This window comes from Corythoichthys intestinalis, chromosome 21 (assembly GCF_030265065.1).
Source record: "Corythoichthys intestinalis isolate RoL2023-P3 chromosome 21, ASM3026506v1, whole genome shotgun sequence".
Taxonomy (NCBI): domain Eukaryota; kingdom Metazoa; phylum Chordata; class Actinopteri; order Syngnathiformes; family Syngnathidae; genus Corythoichthys; species Corythoichthys intestinalis.
The window spans coordinates 11,639,039-11,656,831 of NC_080415.1; the positions used below are offsets into that span (position 1 = coordinate 11,639,039).

General features: G+C 42.0%; 1 protein-coding gene across 12 annotated transcripts in view; it reads left to right on the forward strand.

The window, feature by feature from the left end:
• Positions 1–9,916, forward strand: part of LOC130909208 (glutamate receptor ionotropic, NMDA 2C-like) — a 164,628-nt gene extending 154,712 nt beyond the window's left edge. For all 12 annotated transcript variants that reach the window (XM_057825396.1, XM_057825395.1, XM_057825397.1 and 9 more), the window contains 2 exons: positions 1,032–1,264; positions 2,708–9,916. In XM_057825396.1, the coding sequence (XP_057681379.1) occupies positions 1,032–1,264; positions 2,708–4,231 (1,757 nt within the window). In that variant the 3' untranslated portion in view covers positions 4,232–9,916. The remainder of the gene's footprint in view (positions 1–1,031; positions 1,265–2,707) is intronic.
• Positions 9,917–17,793: the final 7,877 nt, after the last annotated feature.

Here is a 17,793-nt window from a genome sequence, read left to right on the forward strand (position 1 = left end):
AAACCCACCAGAAGTCATGACGACAAAAGACAGTTAAAGAGGATGCTCGCCATGCTAAAGCTAATGCTAATGTGAATGCTATGCTAAAGTGAAGTGTAAAGATCACTCAGCAAACACCATAAAAGGCTAAAGCAACACTGCATATTATATCATGAAAGAAAAAAAATAAATCAAGATTTACAAAACAGGCAAAGCCTGAAGCTTCCTGTAGCAGCCTGCCTTCAAGCTGCTGCAAGGTCTTTCCGGGGTCCTACCGTCAATCAGTGGCAGCCACAGTTGCCCATACAGATGCCTGATTTTTTGTTTTGTTAATTGGCCGATGGCCAATGTTGAAAAAAAGTCCATATATCGGCCCGATATATCAGCCGGCCGATATATTGGCCGACCTCTACCAAATACGATACAATACAAAAGGATTCATTCAAGTCTCAAGTCTCTCAATTAACCTAAGCTAAAATAACATGCACTCCAATTAAAACATGATTATATACAACATACTCTAACTGCAATATAATCATTCATGCTACAATTTAAAAAAATATATAATTTAAACCAACACTAATACAGTTAATTCTGATTACTGATCTGATCTGATGTTTGAAATATTTGTAATACTAACACAAAGCCACAAATGTAACTTTTTGTAATGATATCGAAAGCAATCTATAGCATTTTTTCCCCATCACATCCCAGTCCTAAATACATAACAGTATCCCTATTTCTATGCAGCAGTTTTCAGTGAGGAAAGCAGGTACTCCGTGAAGAATGAAATCCTTGGGAATGGCAAAAGTGTAATTATTTACATTACACATACAAACACACACACGTGCGCCATAGGTCCATCACAAACAAACCATGAAGGCAGCTGGTGTAGTGTTAATATCCTTCCTCCACAGTTTTTAAGTCTCAACATATTTCCGTAAACCTTGTGCTTTCCATGACGCTTATATAATGCATATGGACAACCAAGCGATAGAATGGGCCAAGCCATTGGATTTAAAAATGTTTATACCGGTGCGCCATCATTCCAGGGGACACGCAGCGCCTGGAAACAGTGTGGCTCTCAGGCATCTGCCTGAACGAGAAGAATGAGGTGATGAGCAGCAAGCTGGACATTGACAACATGGCTGGTGTCTTCTACATGCTGCTGGTGGCTATGGGTCTCAGCTTGCTGGTGTTTGCCTGGGAGCATCTGCTCTACTGGAAGCTGCGCCACTCGCTGCACAAGTCGCATAAGCTTGACTTCCTGTTGGCGATCAGCCGGGTAAGGCTCAATCAAGGTGAAATTGCGTTAAAGTTAAGAACCATTGGAGGAAGTGGGAAATAGTACTGCTAGGAACTGGGCCCAGAGCTGATTGCAAAATGGATATGAAAAACAGCATGTCACTTTTACGACAAAGCTGAGGTGGCTTGGGCATCTGGTTCAGATGCCTCCTGCACGCCTCCCTGGAGAGGTGTTCCGGGCATGTCCCACCGGCGGTAGGCCCCAGGGACGACCCAGAACACGCTGAGCAGACTTTGTCTCTCGGCTGGTTTGGGAACGCCTTGGAATCCCGTCGGAGGAGCTGGTTGAAGTGGCTGGGGAGAGGGAAGTCTAGTCTTCCCTGTTAAAGCTGCTACCCCCCCCCTCCCCCCCCGAATCGACCCCGGATTAAATGGATGGATGGATGGATGGATGGATGGATGGATGGATGGATGGATGGATGGATGGATGGAAATTAGAGACGGATATAATACATACAAAATGTATCATTTAGAAAACTACATTTAGTTTTTTTAAGGATCCCGATACACCTTGAAAAAAATTATTTTAATGGGAATACTTGGACGTTATTTTTAAAAAAATAATAATAAAAGGATTTACTAATGTTGACATTGTTCACTAACAGATTGGGCTGCTGTAACTGGCTCTGTTGGCTAACAAAACAACTCTGTAAATTAGAGCTAATGGTAGCTCCTTTGGAAATGCCTGAGTGCCATTGACACTGTGATACTTGAACTTAAATACATGAACTGTGTGTAGTATTTACTGTAGAGTGGAAAGAAAGTGAAAGAGAAAGAGAAAAAAGTAAAACGAAACACCAATTTGGGTGTTTACTCAGCATTTAACATCTTCCAATTCACGTAAATCAGCCGCTGCTTAGTTAGCGGCACTGTTTTGTGAAACGCGACCATTGAGATGTCAATGGATTCCAGTCAGTGTGCTGTGTAATTACGCCATTGAGCCTGAAACAGGGTTCTTCAGATTAACAGCTAAGTGGCTATCAGATCGTTAATCTGTTCCCCTGAGGGTCAAATTAAATGTATCTACTTTTTTACGGAAATCTCTGGTGTGTCACCTTCGAAGTTTGTTTGAGGGAATGATTCATGGTATTCCTCACTGCCGGAACAATGTTTTTGAATCCCAGAGAATGCAAAATGAATTGAAACCTTAAATTGAACATTGAAAAATTTCATTTAATTTTTTGTTTTTTTTTTCCGTCTGCCATTTGGTCACAAGGCCATTTGTCATTCAGCGATAAGCAAACAGGCTAATGTGGGTAAGAACTGTCTGATTTATAGTATCATGTCATTCAAGTTAAACACAATCTTACCCTGACATTGCCAAATTATCCTTGTAAATTGGTTGAAAATGCCAACTTCCAGATTTGTAAAAGACTGATATGACAAATATAATCCAGTTCCTGCTGGTATTTTTCTCTTCTAGGGTATCTACAGTTGCTTCAAGGGGGTGGAGGATCACGGTCGTTTCTCCCATCTGGCCAAACCTGACCTGACATCCAACTATGCCCAAGCCAACATGTTGAAGATGCTGCGAACAGCCAAGGACCTGGTTTCCACTGCTAACGTAGAGAGCTCCCTGGACAATGCCACTAAGACGATTGAGCATTTCAGCCGGCACAGCGGAGGCAGCTTGCCAGTTCGTGCTCCTCACGTTGCTACCGAAACAGTACCCGGAGGCTTTGCATACATCATGGAAAACCACGCATCCTTCCCGCAACAATCCATCTCCCCACAAAAGAGTGTGAGCAGGCCCACACCACTGCGATACACGCTCCCTACCCACTCCACTTCTTGTCTGTACGAGCGGCCACTTCCTATCTCCAGCCTCAGCAGTCCACACTTGGCGGTCAGCGAGACACAACCTGATCAATATCCCCGCCAATACCAGACCACGGGAAGACTCTATGTGGATACCCACCCTCACTCCAGGTTCATCTCTTGCACCGATCTGCAGCTGCCTGACATCTACACATCCCATCCCGTCCCTCTGCCCCAAAACCAGAACACGGAGGCAGGAATCTACCAGAGGAAACGGAGGTCAAAGAGCTTTCAGTGTGGGGATGGCGACGCAGAGAGAAGGAAGTACAAGGATTGCGAGAAGAACAAAATCTGCCTCAGTGAACTGAAAGCCAACAACCTCCAGGGAAATCACATTTCTGCCCCCAGCATGGAGAGCATCTACTCGGTGGAGGGGACATGTCCTCCAGTAGAGAACTACAGATCCTGGCCTCCGGAGGATGTCATGCTGAGGGGGAGACGCAGGCGCCGCCGCCCATCGTTCCTTAAAGCCACATGGGGCAGCGAGCAAATCCACCAGCTGGACGAGTCCCAGTCGTCTCTTTCCAGCCAGTCGCCCTCTACACTTCCTGACCTATTCCCATGCATCCTCACGCCCACCATGGCTGCAAAGGCCCACAACCCAGACCACTTCCGGAATAACCTGTGCCTGCCACGGAACCAGGCCTACCTTCACATAAGGGAGGATCACAGAAGGCCTGCTGGGCGTAAAGGTCAAAGGCTGAGATATTCGCATTCCACCCATCTCCCAACATATGGCGAGGCAGTGCAGTACAGTGCCGGGTTCGGGCGGGGAATGGTACGGAGAGCCACCAGCCTGCTCAGCAGACAATACGCCCACTATCTGAACTCCTGTACTGGGCTACCGCTGTACCAATCGCCCCTTAACCTGCAAAACCACAACCAGGCTCCAGGCAGTCATCAAGCAACCAGCCCTATGTGCCAATTGCTGGCCTGCGGCGGTGGACGATGCAGGGGTCAACGGGCCCTGCTGTATCAGGACAGCCTGTACGGAGCATACGGCATCTATCAGAGTTCCCAGACAGGATCAGAGACTCAAGGAAGTCAAGGAGGAGTTGCCCAGTCAACAAGGAGCCCTTGTGCGCTCCAGCCCTGGAGACGGGTGTCCAGTTTGGAGTCGGAGGTGTGACACATAGAGACCGACGAGGAAAATTTACAACTGATCACTGTGGAGAAAGTTGGCTTGTTGCTTTTTGAGAAGACCTAGTGTCAAAATAGATGTGAACATCTGCACTGTTTACTGTTTAAAAAAACGAGGAGGTTTTGTGCGCGGTGTCACCGTGTGGTAGAAGTATAACCAGAGTTGTCATGCTGTGATATTTGTGGTGTTCATATTTTACTGTGGTTGGGATTCAAACTTTGGTGTCACATCACCAGCTGTGGGGAGATATTATCGGGGATTAAAGGATCACATCTGTTCAAACTGTCACCCAAAACAAAACACAAAGCAGCCACTGTAGCGATGCGTCATGAAAGAACGCACACGTGAAGAGTTCAGAATTTTTTTTGACAGGGTAGCGCTTTGCCAGGATGACATAATCAGTTTGAGACGTCTGCAAACAGACATCAGGTACCTTCTTTGTAGTGGTTGGCTGTCTATTTTTATATCAAATATTACTCTAAATTGTTATTGTCAGAGAAGGAAAATGCACGGATCTGTAGCCTTTGTTTCAGCTTATTGTTTGACATTAATATAGCTTTTGTTGTGGGTTATCTATAATGTTTGTTAGCAGGATTATGCAAAGACTGCAAGTCCAAGTTACACTAAACAATAAGGGTGTAACGGTTCACGAGGATGTATTGAACCATTTCGGTTTTGCGTGTTTGGTTCGGTTCACTTGCTTACCGTTCAGTTTTATTTTAGTCATATTTTTTCCTCATAAAATTGATTATTAGCACGAGTGAAGCACTGTGTGCGATACCCAAGTCCTGTCGGAGTTTCCACAGGGACGCCTTTAGTGCACTTCCACATTTGACGAGCTTCCTCGCAACAAAACTTGCAAATGACTTGTTGAAAAGGTTCAGCATTCAAACTGCGCTTGCCGAACTATCTGCCTCACCCCATCCCTTCGGAAAAATGGAGTAAAAAAAACAACTGAAAAATAGAGCCTCGGGTGCAGGCGTTTGCTTCTTTAATACTGTAACAATGACAAGGAGGTGGGAAGCTTCGTCAGGCTTTTAATCCTTTGTTTTTGAACTTATGCATCACATCACGGCTATTGTCCGCCGTAGGCGAAGCTGACAACAGCAGACAGTGTTGTCACAGATCACAAAAAGTAATTAGTTACCTATTTTTTTCACCAAAGTAAGTTACTTTAAAAGTAATTCGTCGGTTACTTTTTACCATTTTTGTTCCCTTTGCCACCTCAACATATGAATGACAACAGAAAAATGTCATCGCATGTTAATTGACTTACCGATAATTGTATTTATACGGGAAGAATTTTGCACATAAGGCAATCTCCGAGTGAGCGGAGGTTTAATTAGTCGATGGAGTTGATTTGAACCACCATTAACTCGCACTAGCTTAGCCACTCCGGACCCCTAAATCTAACAAATAACTGACAAACTGCATGGAATGACTAATTAAACCCAGCTAATGCGAAGATTGGGCCTAATGTCAAAAATTCTGAATTTCGGGTTAGGGTTTAGGGATTAGGGTTAACAGTATATCACTGCCAATACAAAACGATGCAAATTGACTGCACAATAATCAACAACACACAAATTAACTGCACACTGCAATAAACACAAAGGTGGAGGCGGGCGCGGATGCGCGCGCACAACCCAGAAGTACGCCATACACACACGTGGTCAGTTTGGCTACAAAACATGGCGGCAGCTAAACACTTTACATTCAACCGGACTTACAACTAGGGCTGTCAAAATTATCGCGTTAACTGGCGGTAATTAATTTTTTAAATTAATCACGTTAAAATATTTGATGCAATTAATGCACATGCCCCGCTCAAACAGATTAAAATGACAGCACAGTGCAATGCCAACTTGTTACTTGTGTTTTTTGGAGATTTGTCGCCCTCTGCTGGCGCTTGGGTGCGACTGATTTTATGGGCTTAAGCACCCATGAGCATTGTGTAATTATTGACATCAACAATGGCGGGCTACTAGTTTATTTTTTATTGAAAACTTTACAAATTTTATTAAAGCGAAAACATTAAGAGGGGTTTTAATACAAAATTTCTATAACTTGTACTAACATTTATCTTTTAAGGACTACAAGTCTTTCTATCCATGGATCGCTTTAACAGAATGTTAATAATGTTAATGCCATCTTGTTGATATATTGTTATAATAAACAAATGCAGTACTTATGTACCGTATTGAGTGCATATATCCATTTTGTGTCTTATCTTTCCATTTCAACAATAATTTACAGAAAAATATGGCATATTTTATAGATGGTTTGAATTGTGATTAATTACAATTAATTTTTAAGCTGTAATTAATTTGATTAAAAATGTTAATCGTTTGACAGCCCTACTTACAACACATCCCAAAGATGCTAAACGAACATGTCACCTCACGGCATAAATGTGCAACACGACAATGATCACTGACTACTCGCCGTTGCAATGGCAAAGCTTCGAAACGGCCAACCTATTGCTGGAACCCTCCGGAATGAAGGAAAAATACTCACACTCTTTCGTGGACGCACACAGATCAACATTCCCTCGCACATCTCAACAGGTGGCTGCACTCAGCTCGAATGTGCACCCGTGCTGGCACATGCCTTTCTCAGTCCCAAAACACTTAGCGCGTGTGACTCGAGACCAAAACCGGAAGAATTATGAGCAGTTACCGTGGAAACGAAGACGTAGCAGGAACCTTTCTAACATTTCCTATTCAAAATGCTCTTCGTACATGACTACAAGTCTTTATTTGACATACATTATGAGGCAACAACAAAATAGTAACGCACAGACACTAAGGAAACTAATCAGATTACCGGTTTGGAAAAATGAACGCGTTAGATTACTCGTTACTGAAAGAAAGTAATCAGATTACAGTAACGCGTTACTTAGTAACGCATTAGTGACAACACTGACAACAGAACATAGAAGGAGAAGGTATCCTGCTCTCTCAACTCTCACACGGTGTGTTCAGGAACAGCATGCATAACACAACCGCCACTTTTTAGAATCCAAATCTGTGTATAAAATGCAATTGCTTAGCTCAGAACGACAACGAACGAACCAGAGTTCATTTGTTTGGTCCGAACTAGAGTTCGGATACACATTCACATTCCCAAAATGAAGCGAACTACCTGAGAAACAGTGCGAGTGTGAAAGCCCCCTAAGTTTCGGACAGTCTGTCAATTTAGACTTTACAGCCTCTAAAGTCCTGTAAATTATAGACATGACAACGGCAACATGAGAAATGCTAGAAAAAGGCTTGAGCTGAGAGACTGCCATACTTCACTACTGTTGGGGTGCAGCAACGGGTGTCCGGCTAAAGACGCTTCTGTTATCACCACAGCTGTTGAACACTTTTTTGACTTCCTCGTTAAACCTATCAATGGACAAAGGCAAGTGGATACATTTTATTAAAATAATAATACAATAATTTAAAAAAAAATTCTTGTGGTTTTTTTCTCCCACTTATACCAAATCGACCATGAAAAAGACTAATTGAATTGTTATTTTTTGATTTGGCTGAGAACTATGACATCATGTCCATGCATCCAAAAGCTCAAATAAAAAGATGTATACAAAAAATAGTAAATACCTTTTATTTATTTACACACATTCTATTGTTTAGATTTTAAAAAACAAAAGCATTTAAAGTTTTTTTCTTGCATTTTTTGTGCCAAAAATGAACCGAACCGAGCACTTCAGAAATCGAAATTACATTTTGATGTACTGTTACACCCCTACTAAAAAAGATTACCGAAGGGTGGTCTGAGCCACAGAATGGAGCATTATGGGATTTGGAGCAGACTAAGGGGCCGTTTACATGGTGATGCTCCGAGAATACGACAAATTTCGAATTTGCATTTATATGGTTCCATCTCCATTCAAACAATGTCGCAATTCCACGTGAAAACGATGTAGTATTCATGACGGGCCCTAGGGGTCAGTGCAAATTTACAAAGCAACAGCCAATGATTCACTTTGACACCAACAACCTCCTCAGCCCGAAAGACAACATACCCGCCCACTCCAAGCAATCACATTTTTGTTTTGCTTCAAAAGGCACAAAAATGAAAAATGTTTAAATTAAAAATAATATTAGAAACAGTAAATTAAAGCTGACATTCCACCATATTTGCTGTTTTTAATGTTTAGTAGCACCGCCGCGCACTCCCAATGTGACGTTTCTGAGTGCTGACGTTATCGGAACGGGAGCTTTCCATTGATATGGATGCGGAGCAAGCCCCCTCAATCGAATCCTTCCATTTTGGAGCCTGGATTTAAACATTTGTGTCTTTGCCTTCCATTTTTGCCGACGCCATATAAAGGCGAGGCCATTCCGCAACATAATCCTTGCGTCTTGGTGTCGCAGAGTCACCATGTAAACTGCCCCTAAAAATGACAACCCTAAATCCTCAATGTTAACCTAACCTTAACCTCTAAACCGAATCTTACCCCTACCTCTCAGCTCGAACCCTAACCTTAAACATTTTCATTCTGGACCTATTATCATCCTCCAGGAACTTGGAAATAACCAGCCACAAAACAAACGCAGCACCACTGACAGAGTTTGATCTGCTCTGTTCCTTCCAGTTTAGCTTCGTTTTTGTGTGTCACAAGTGGTCATGCAAGCGTTTTGCCAGTCAGTCCCTAATGAATGACTTCATCGACCCATGTTGCAGCTAAAGATTCCAATATTTCCCTCAGGGGTTGACGGAAACCAAATAAAAGGGGGAAAAAAACTAAGCAGATGGAAGTCGGACACAGCTGACTGAACTTAAGACGACATTGCTCTACCTAATATAACACGATGTTGCTGCCGCCATGGTGAAAAAAATGAATGTTTTGGGCTTATATACGAGGAAATGGTTTATGAATGCAGTCCACATGATCACAATTTGCAAGGAAGATTTCTGGACAGCACTGACCAGCACGAGGTGTCTTATTCATTCAACCATGGGCTCCTCACTGGGTCTCCTTACGGGGCCATAATACAGCACAGAGAACACAAGGGCCTCATGATACTTACTAATATTTATTTGGAAATGTTATATTGATATGAATATAATGTGTTATTTAAGTGTCATTTGTGTAATCTACTTAGGAATTTATAGTCACTCACAAATTTTGTATTCACATTTCTGGCACATGGTGTAATGACTAGCATATTTGTTACAATTGTACTTACACGCTCAGTTTGCCGATTAGGATTTTCATCACTCTTTTTTCCACTGTTTTGTATTCCCTCTTCGTCCCTGCTTTTGTTCCGTCACTGATTGCTTAATGATCAATTTTAAATGAGGTGATTGAAAGCTATTATTCTATCTAGATTACCCATCTCCCCCACCCTGTAATGAATCACTTAGACCAATTAAAGAGCCTTTTTTGGACGACTACAAATTGGTGTCTATTTTTCTAAACACCCCCGTCCACCTTGATTTAAATCAGACAATCACTGGTGAGATTTTTAGCTGGTTAAGGCAGCCAATGTGTGCTGCAGGAAATTATCTGCCAAGTCATACATTGTAATATTCTGAGAGAAATCTCATAATATTATGAGATTAAAGTCGTAATATTACGAGAAAGAAATCATAATGTTACGAGTTTAAAGTTGTTTTATTATTTTTGCGTAACGTGAACCGGAACTTGTTTAGCTTCACGGGTTACAACTTTAGTGCGAAAACAAAACTGCTTTGATGTAATATTAGGAGATTGAAGTAATATTGGGAGACAGACTTTGTAAAATTACTAGATTAAAGATTAAATATAGTAGAGGTGTCCCGATCGATCGGGTCCGATCACGTCATTTTCAAAGTATCGGAATCTGCAAAAAAATATCGGCTATGCCTTTTTTTTAATATATATATATATTCTTAAATTAAATCGTTTTCTAATTGTATTTAACGTTACAGACATAATATGTTACACTCATCCAGAGTCTTTAGTGTAGGCTTAAGGTAGGGTTATCAACTTTATCCCGATAACGGCAGTAATTAATTTTTTAAAAAATGTATGCGCTGCACGACCCACTCACGCATTGTCACGCTCAATCTGTAATGGCGCCGTTTTACTTATATAGAGAGATAAACGGCAGCGTAATATGAGTAGAGTGAATTTTGGCAGCCTTTGGAGCCTTTTTTTTAATTGGCTACAGCCTTACAATCCCTCTCCCTGCAAAGAGAAAAATCATGGGAAGCAATGTGGGGAAGCAAGGAGCAATTGATTTTTTTCTTAACACCTTGTATTATTTCCCAACGCAGAGAAGATATATCAATTGATAGCACTACGCACAGTCATGGTTCCACTTCCCATCATGCATTTGGGCATGGCTAAAGTATCATTTACTGAAAGCTCAACAAATACACTAGATGGCAATATTTAGTCACAATATACAAAGTCACAAGTCTTTCTATCTGCGGATTCCTCTCACAGAAAGAATGTTAATAATGTAAATGCCATCTTGAGGATTTATTGTCATAATAAACAAATACAGTACTTATGTACTGCATGTTCAATGTATATATTCATCCGAATTTTATTCATTTTTTTCTTAATGCATTGCCAGAATGTATATGATCGGGAAAAATAATCGGCAATGATTGGAATTGAATCGGGAGCAAAAAAAAAAACATTTGGGAAATATAGGGATCGGCAGATACTCAAACTAAAACGATCGGGATCGGATCGGGAGCAAAAAAACATGATCGGAACAACCCTAAAATATAGTTTATTTTTACGTTATGTGAACCAGAAGTTGTTCGAGTTCCGCGGAATTCAACCTTTGGCGATGTAAGATCGGTGTGAAGAAGCAGATGTTGGAATACTTTTGATTCTTGTTGATAAACCTGATCGGAATGACTTTATATTGTTAATATAGGCTACATTTTAAGGGAGATTGTGATTTGTTTTTTATGCAAATGCACATTTCTTTTACTTAGACTACATTAAACTGGAAGTCAAGACGCAACTATCGTTGCTCAATCTTTGGAAAGAATTAAAAAAAAAAACTGTGACGAGAAACTGGACCAATAAAATCAATAAATATTTCACCCTTCCTGAAGTTAATGTTTCAGCCCTGTGGACTATCAAGTGTACGCAATTATTGACCTGATGTGCTATATGCCATTTCTTTTGAACCCACCTGAGTCCTGGCTGTTGATAAATTATTTTTTACGTCAAGTCAACAGTTGCTCCAAGCCACCTTGAGACAAAAGTCTCGCAGACAGGACTGCAGGACTGCGAGCAGTGGAAAGGGCAGGATCTGAGTAGATAAGAACATGTGGGATGACACCCAGCGGAAACTAGGGTTGGCCAAAGAGCACTGATAGATTAAGAGCACAAGAGAGGAGGAAACGCTGAGGTGACTTTGAGAGGGGCAGATAAGAACAGCGAGGCACGGAGCGATAGGTCTTTGGTTGGACCGATGGGAGAGCGTTAGATGTAGTCGAGAACAGGTTGGGAAGTGAGCACGAGATCTATTTCTGTGGTTGCGAGACAGGGGTGTTAATGAGACGATACTGAGTAAAAGCGGGAGACGTCTGAGCGGAAATCCCTCGAAAATTGTCTTCGTCAAAGATACAGTTGGAATCTGCCATCTGTGGCAGACTGTCTTGTGACATCAATGGTAAAGCAATTATTCAAAGTCTGACAATTATTTGAGCAAATAAAATGTGGTTAAGCTTTAGGTAAAGTTAAAGAAAGGGGGTAAGGAGTGAGGATTGGGGATTGGTTGAGAGGTCATATATCTTAATGTTAATTCTAAAGTAATTCTAAAGTTTAGCATTGAAATTAGGGGTTGAGCATTTTTGGTTAATTTTAGGGGTCATAATAATACAACAAATTAATTCATTTATATTCATATCACTTAAATTCTGGATAATCAATTATATTTTACAGTGCGATCAAAACAGAAACATAAGCCCCTTTCACATATACCTGAACACCGTTAAAATCCCGGGATTTAAACGGGTAGCCCTTGTGTGTGAAAGCGATGTCCTCGGTTGACTGACAGGGAGATGACACGGACATTTAACGAGTAGCGTCTTAGTATTATGTTTGGGACTTTCCCGTGATGAGGAAGGTAGAGCCGAGGAATCCATCGTCCATCTTTGAAAATGTGTAGCTTATTTTGTTGCCGATGTTAGGGTCTGCAACTGCGGAAACAAGGTTGTACCTTAAAACAGAAAACACCAGAGGGACGCGTTCAAGGGTGTATTAAATTCAAACAAAAATACACACGATCGCGGTAAAGGGGGAATAACACAATGGCGGCAGATGAACAAGCTAGCAAATGCACGAAGTTCGAGAGTACAAGGTGTCGAATGGCACGCAGCAAGTTAATATCTTGGCACCCTTCTCTCGGATCGCCTGGGCATAAATACAGCCTTGATGAGCTTGAATTGGCTGTATGTACGACATCGGGAATGCTCCCACAACCGGCTCTGGAACAAAACACGACCAGACCCACAGAATGTGACAGCCGACCAAAAATTATGTAATGTCCGGGTTATAAAATCGCGCCAGCCGCCCTCCATGGACAGAGAGCGCTGATAGGCAATCAGGGATAAACAAACCAGTTTCACACTTACAACCAGGTTTATTCCCGGGACATTTTCCTATGTGTGAAAGCCATGACACAGTTCAATCTCGCATCACCTTACACGGGAATTTACTGGGTTATACAGTGGGGCAAATAAGTATTTAGTCAACCACTAATTGTGCAAGTTCTCCCACTTGAAAATATTAGAGAGGCCTGTAATTGTCAACATGGGTAAACCTCAACCATGAGAGACAGAATGTGGAAAACCCCCCCAGAAAAATCACATTGTTTGATTTTTAAAGAATTTATTTGCAAATCATGGTGGAAAATAAGTATTTGGTCAATACCAAAAGTTCATCTCAATACGTTTTCTGTAACTCTTTACAAGTTTTTCACACACTATTGCTGGTATTTTGGCCCATTCCTCCATGCAGATCTCCCCTTTAGAGGAGTGATGTTTTGGAGCTGTCCTTGGGCAACACGGACTTTCAACTCCCTCCACACATTTTCTATGGGTTTGAGATCTCGAGACTGGCTAGGCCACTCCAGGACCTTGAAATGCTTCTTACGAAGACACTCCTTTGTTGCCCTGGCTGTGTGTTTGGTATCATTGTCATGATGAAAGACCCAGCCACGTCTCATCTTCAATGCCCATGCTGATGGAAGGAGATTTTCACTCAAAATCTCTCGATACATGGCCCCGTTCATTCTTTCCTTTACACAGATCAGTTGTCCTGCTCCCTTTGCAGAAAAACAGCCCCAAAGCGTGATGTTTCCACCCCCGTGCTTCACAGTGGGTATGGTGTTCTTTGGATGCAATTCAGTATTCTTTCTCCTCCAAACACGAGAACCCGTGTTTCTACCAAAGAGTTCTATTTTGGTTTCATCTGACCATACCACATTCTCCCAGTCCTCTTCTGGATCATCGAAATGCTCTCTAGCTAACCGCAGAAGGGCCTGGACATGTACTGGTTTCATTAGGGGGACACGTCTGGCAGTGCAGGATTTGAGTCCCTGGCGGCGCATTGTGTTACTGATAGTAGCCTTTGTTACTGTGGTCCCAGCTCTGTCTAGATCATTCACTAGGTCCCCCCGTGTGGTTCTGGGGTTTTTGCTTACCGTTCTTCTTATCATTTTGACGCCACGGGGTGAGATATTGCATGGAGCCCCAGATCGAGGGAGATTATCAGTGTCTTCCACTTTCTAATAATTGCTCCCACAGTTGATTTCTTTACACCAAGCGTTTTACCTATTGCAGATTCAGTCTTCCCAGCCTGGTGCAGGTCTACAATTTTGTCTCTGGTGTCCTTCGACAGCTCTTTGGTCTTGGCCATAGTGGAGTTTGGAGTGTGACCCGACTGAGATTGTGGACAGGTGTCTTTTATACCGATAATGAGTTAAAACAGATGCCATTAATACAGCCTGGTTAGACCTCGTTAGAAGAAGTTAGACCTCTTTGACAGCCAGAAATATTGCTTGTTTTTAGGTAACCAAATATTTATTTTCCACTCTAATTTGGAAATTAATTCTTTAAAAATCAAACAATGATGTGATTTTCTGTTTTTTTTCCCCTCCATATTCTGTCTCTCATGGTTGACAATTCTGTCTCTCCCATGTTGACAATTACAGGCCTCTCTAATCTTTTCAAGTAGGAGAACTTGCACAATTGGTGGTTGACTAAATACTTATTTGCCCCACTGTAAATCTGAAAGATGCTAGAGTAAAGAGTGGCACACAAAGGGTGTGGTCAAAGAAAGAATGTAATGATTAGCTCTTTAGGGTTTGGCATAGAGTTTGTGGTAAGGGTTTAGTGTTGTGAAAAAAAAATTCAAACTCTGTTGATTATGGGGGCGTGCGTATGTGCGTGTGTGTAAGGTTCAGTCCGGAGCTTTTCGCCCAGTCCCAAACGATTGGATCTGACAGCAAGAAGGAACGTTAATTACTTGGTCAATCTTCAGGCACAATCGTTCCCATCTCGCTACCGCTCGGCCCATTCAGCCAGCCCCTGGAACCAGGCTCTGTCTCCCATTCATACCAGATTCAAGGGGCGGGGGTGGCGGAAAGAATGTAATCAAATAAGCGGAACAATAAAGATGGAATCCGGAGAAACATTCCCCCCCCCCCCCCCCGCACAATTTTAAATATTAAACGTCCTCTGCAATCTCCAAAATAGCCGGGTGATGATGGATAATACAGGCTCGGCGGATAATTGTGTCTGTCAGTGAGTTTAATGATTTAAAAAGCGGCTAAGCGACTTATTGTGACAGATTGCATCTTAATTAACAAATCCAAGCCTTTCATTTTTATATGAATGCCATCACAATATGAATGCCATCACAACCTCAAGCTTTTCCATTCATCAAGTCTAAATGTTCAGCAGAAAATAAATGATGCACCTCCGTGATGCCGTTTTCATCAGCTTGGCATTCAGCCTGATTTTTCATTCCGTCACCACTGTCACAATCTCTATTAGGCCGCGCCCTCCAATCTCCAGGCGCACCACTTTCCCAACGAGTTTCTGCCGAGCAATCTTGCGGCCGTGCTTCCAGGTCCCCCTTTCCCATCCGAGGCGATTCATCATCAGCAGGAAAACTGAAAGAACAACATGGAAATACGGTACAACACTGCTCTCCCAAAGAATTCAACAGTCTTGGCCGACAGGAAATGGGTCACACAGGTGTTTCACCCACTGATGACACCGCTGTGAAGACACTATCCGTTTTTCCACAAATCACTGCTTCAAACAACCTTCTTGATTAACCATTTACCCATTATGTGACTCAACAATCAAGAGTCTGGAGAAGAAATAGGAAAAACAAAGAAACACTGACCTACATTTCAAATCTCAATTCTCAGTGATCCTTCAATCAACAAGCAAGATCCACATAAGAATACATTTTTTCCAGGTTTCTTTATTAATTTTGATCCAACCTTCACAAAAGATGAACCAGCCGAGGGTCACAAACACCAAGATTTGTTTTTCAAACCTAATCCCTCAAGTATCGACCAAATGTCTGTCGCTTACTTGGATCCGTTTACCCCCACAAGACCACAAATACACAAGACGGGTGATCCTACAGATAAGTCACAGTCTGTAATTTCTTATCCTTACCACGATTGGCATTATTGATTTTTCTCGGAGCACTTGACCGAATACGTAAAGCTCCCAGAAAGAAATCCTTCCCAATGGACAGTTGGTTGGAAGAAGCCTTAATACTGCTTTTCTTGCCAAGGCTTTTTTTAAACCTTAAGATGTGGGTGATATGGAAAAAACAGAATGGATTAAAAGTAACCGATGCAATGTATTCAGAGCTGAGCAAAGTCCAGTTTAGTTGTTGTCCCTAAGGAAATCAATCTGACAGCCTTGACCATTAGAAATTTGAGGATACCATTCCAAAACCCGCTCAGCGTAGGAACATGATGATGTTCAACCCTAGTCTCGATTATATTTTCTCTATAAGGTACGTTATCGAGAATGTTTTTAACAACAAAGCCAACGTCTAAGACAGTCCTTCTCAAATAGTGGGGAGCGCAAAGCGATGCCGAAGGGGTACAAGTGATTTCGGGGAACATACTTTTTTTTTTTTTGCAATACTAGGGCATACAAAAAGTCCAGGAGTACAGTGATCCCTCGTTTTTCGCAGTTAATGGGGACCAGAACCCGCCGCGATAAGTGAAAAACCGCAAAGTAGCCCCCCCCCCCCCAAAAAAAAATTGCGGTGTGCTAATTTTTTTTTTGCGCATGTCCAGTGTATTTACTCAGATATAGCATTGGAAAGAGATACAGTGGGGCAAATAAGTATTTAGCCAACCACCAATTGTGCAAGTTCTCCTACTTGAAAAGATTAGAGAGGCCTGTAATTGTCAACATGGGTAAACCTCAACCCTGAGAGACAGAATGTGGAAAAAAAAAAAAAACAGAAAATCACATTGTTTGATTTTTAAAGAATTTATTTCCAAATTAGGGGAACAGGGGAACCAAATGAATGACCTACAGAGAGCTGGGACCACAGCAACAAAGGCTACTATCAGTAATACAATGAGCCGCCAGAGACTCAAATCCTGCACTGCCAGACGTGTCCCCCTGCTGAAGCCAGTACACGTCCAGGCCCGTCTGCAGTTTACTAGAGAGCATTTGGATGATCCAGAAGAGGACTGGGAGAATGTGTTATGGTCAGATGAAACCAAAATAGAATTTTTTGGTAGAAACACAGGTTCTCGTGTTTGAAGGAGAAAGAATACTGAATTGGATCCGAAGAACACCATACCCACTGTGAAGCACAGGGGTGGAAACATCATGCTTTGGGGCTGTTTTTCTGCAAAGGGACCAGGACGACTGATCTGTGTAAAGGAAAGAATGAACGGGGCCTTGTATCGAGAGATTTTGAGTGAAAATCTCCTTCCATCAGCATGGGCAATGAGGATGAGACGTGGCTGGGTCTTTCAGCATGACAATGATCTCAAACACAGCCAGGGCAACAAAGGAGTGTCTTCGTAAGAAGCATTTCAAGGTCCTGGAGTGGCCTAGCCAGTCTCCAGATCTCAACCCCATAGAAAATCTGTGGAGGGAGTTGAAAGTCCGTATTGCCCAATGACAGCCCCAAAACATCACTGCTCTAGAGGGGATCTGCATGGAGGAATGGGCCAAAATATCAGCAACAGTGTGTGAAAAGCTTGTGAAGAGTTACAGAAAACGTTTGGCCTTCGTTATTGCCAACAAAGGGTACATAACAAAGTATTGAGATGAACTTTTGGTATTGACCAAATACTTATTTTCCACCATAAGTTATAAATAAATTCATTGAAAATCAAACAATGTGATTTTCTGGGGGGTTTTCCACATTCTGTCTCCCATTGTTGAGGTTTACCCATGTTGACAATTACAGGCCTCTCTAATATTTTCAAGTGGGAGAACTTGCACAATTAGTGGTTGACTAAATACTTATTTGCCCCACTGTACATACAAAGTTTTAAACATGTTACTGTCCCACCAAATTATTT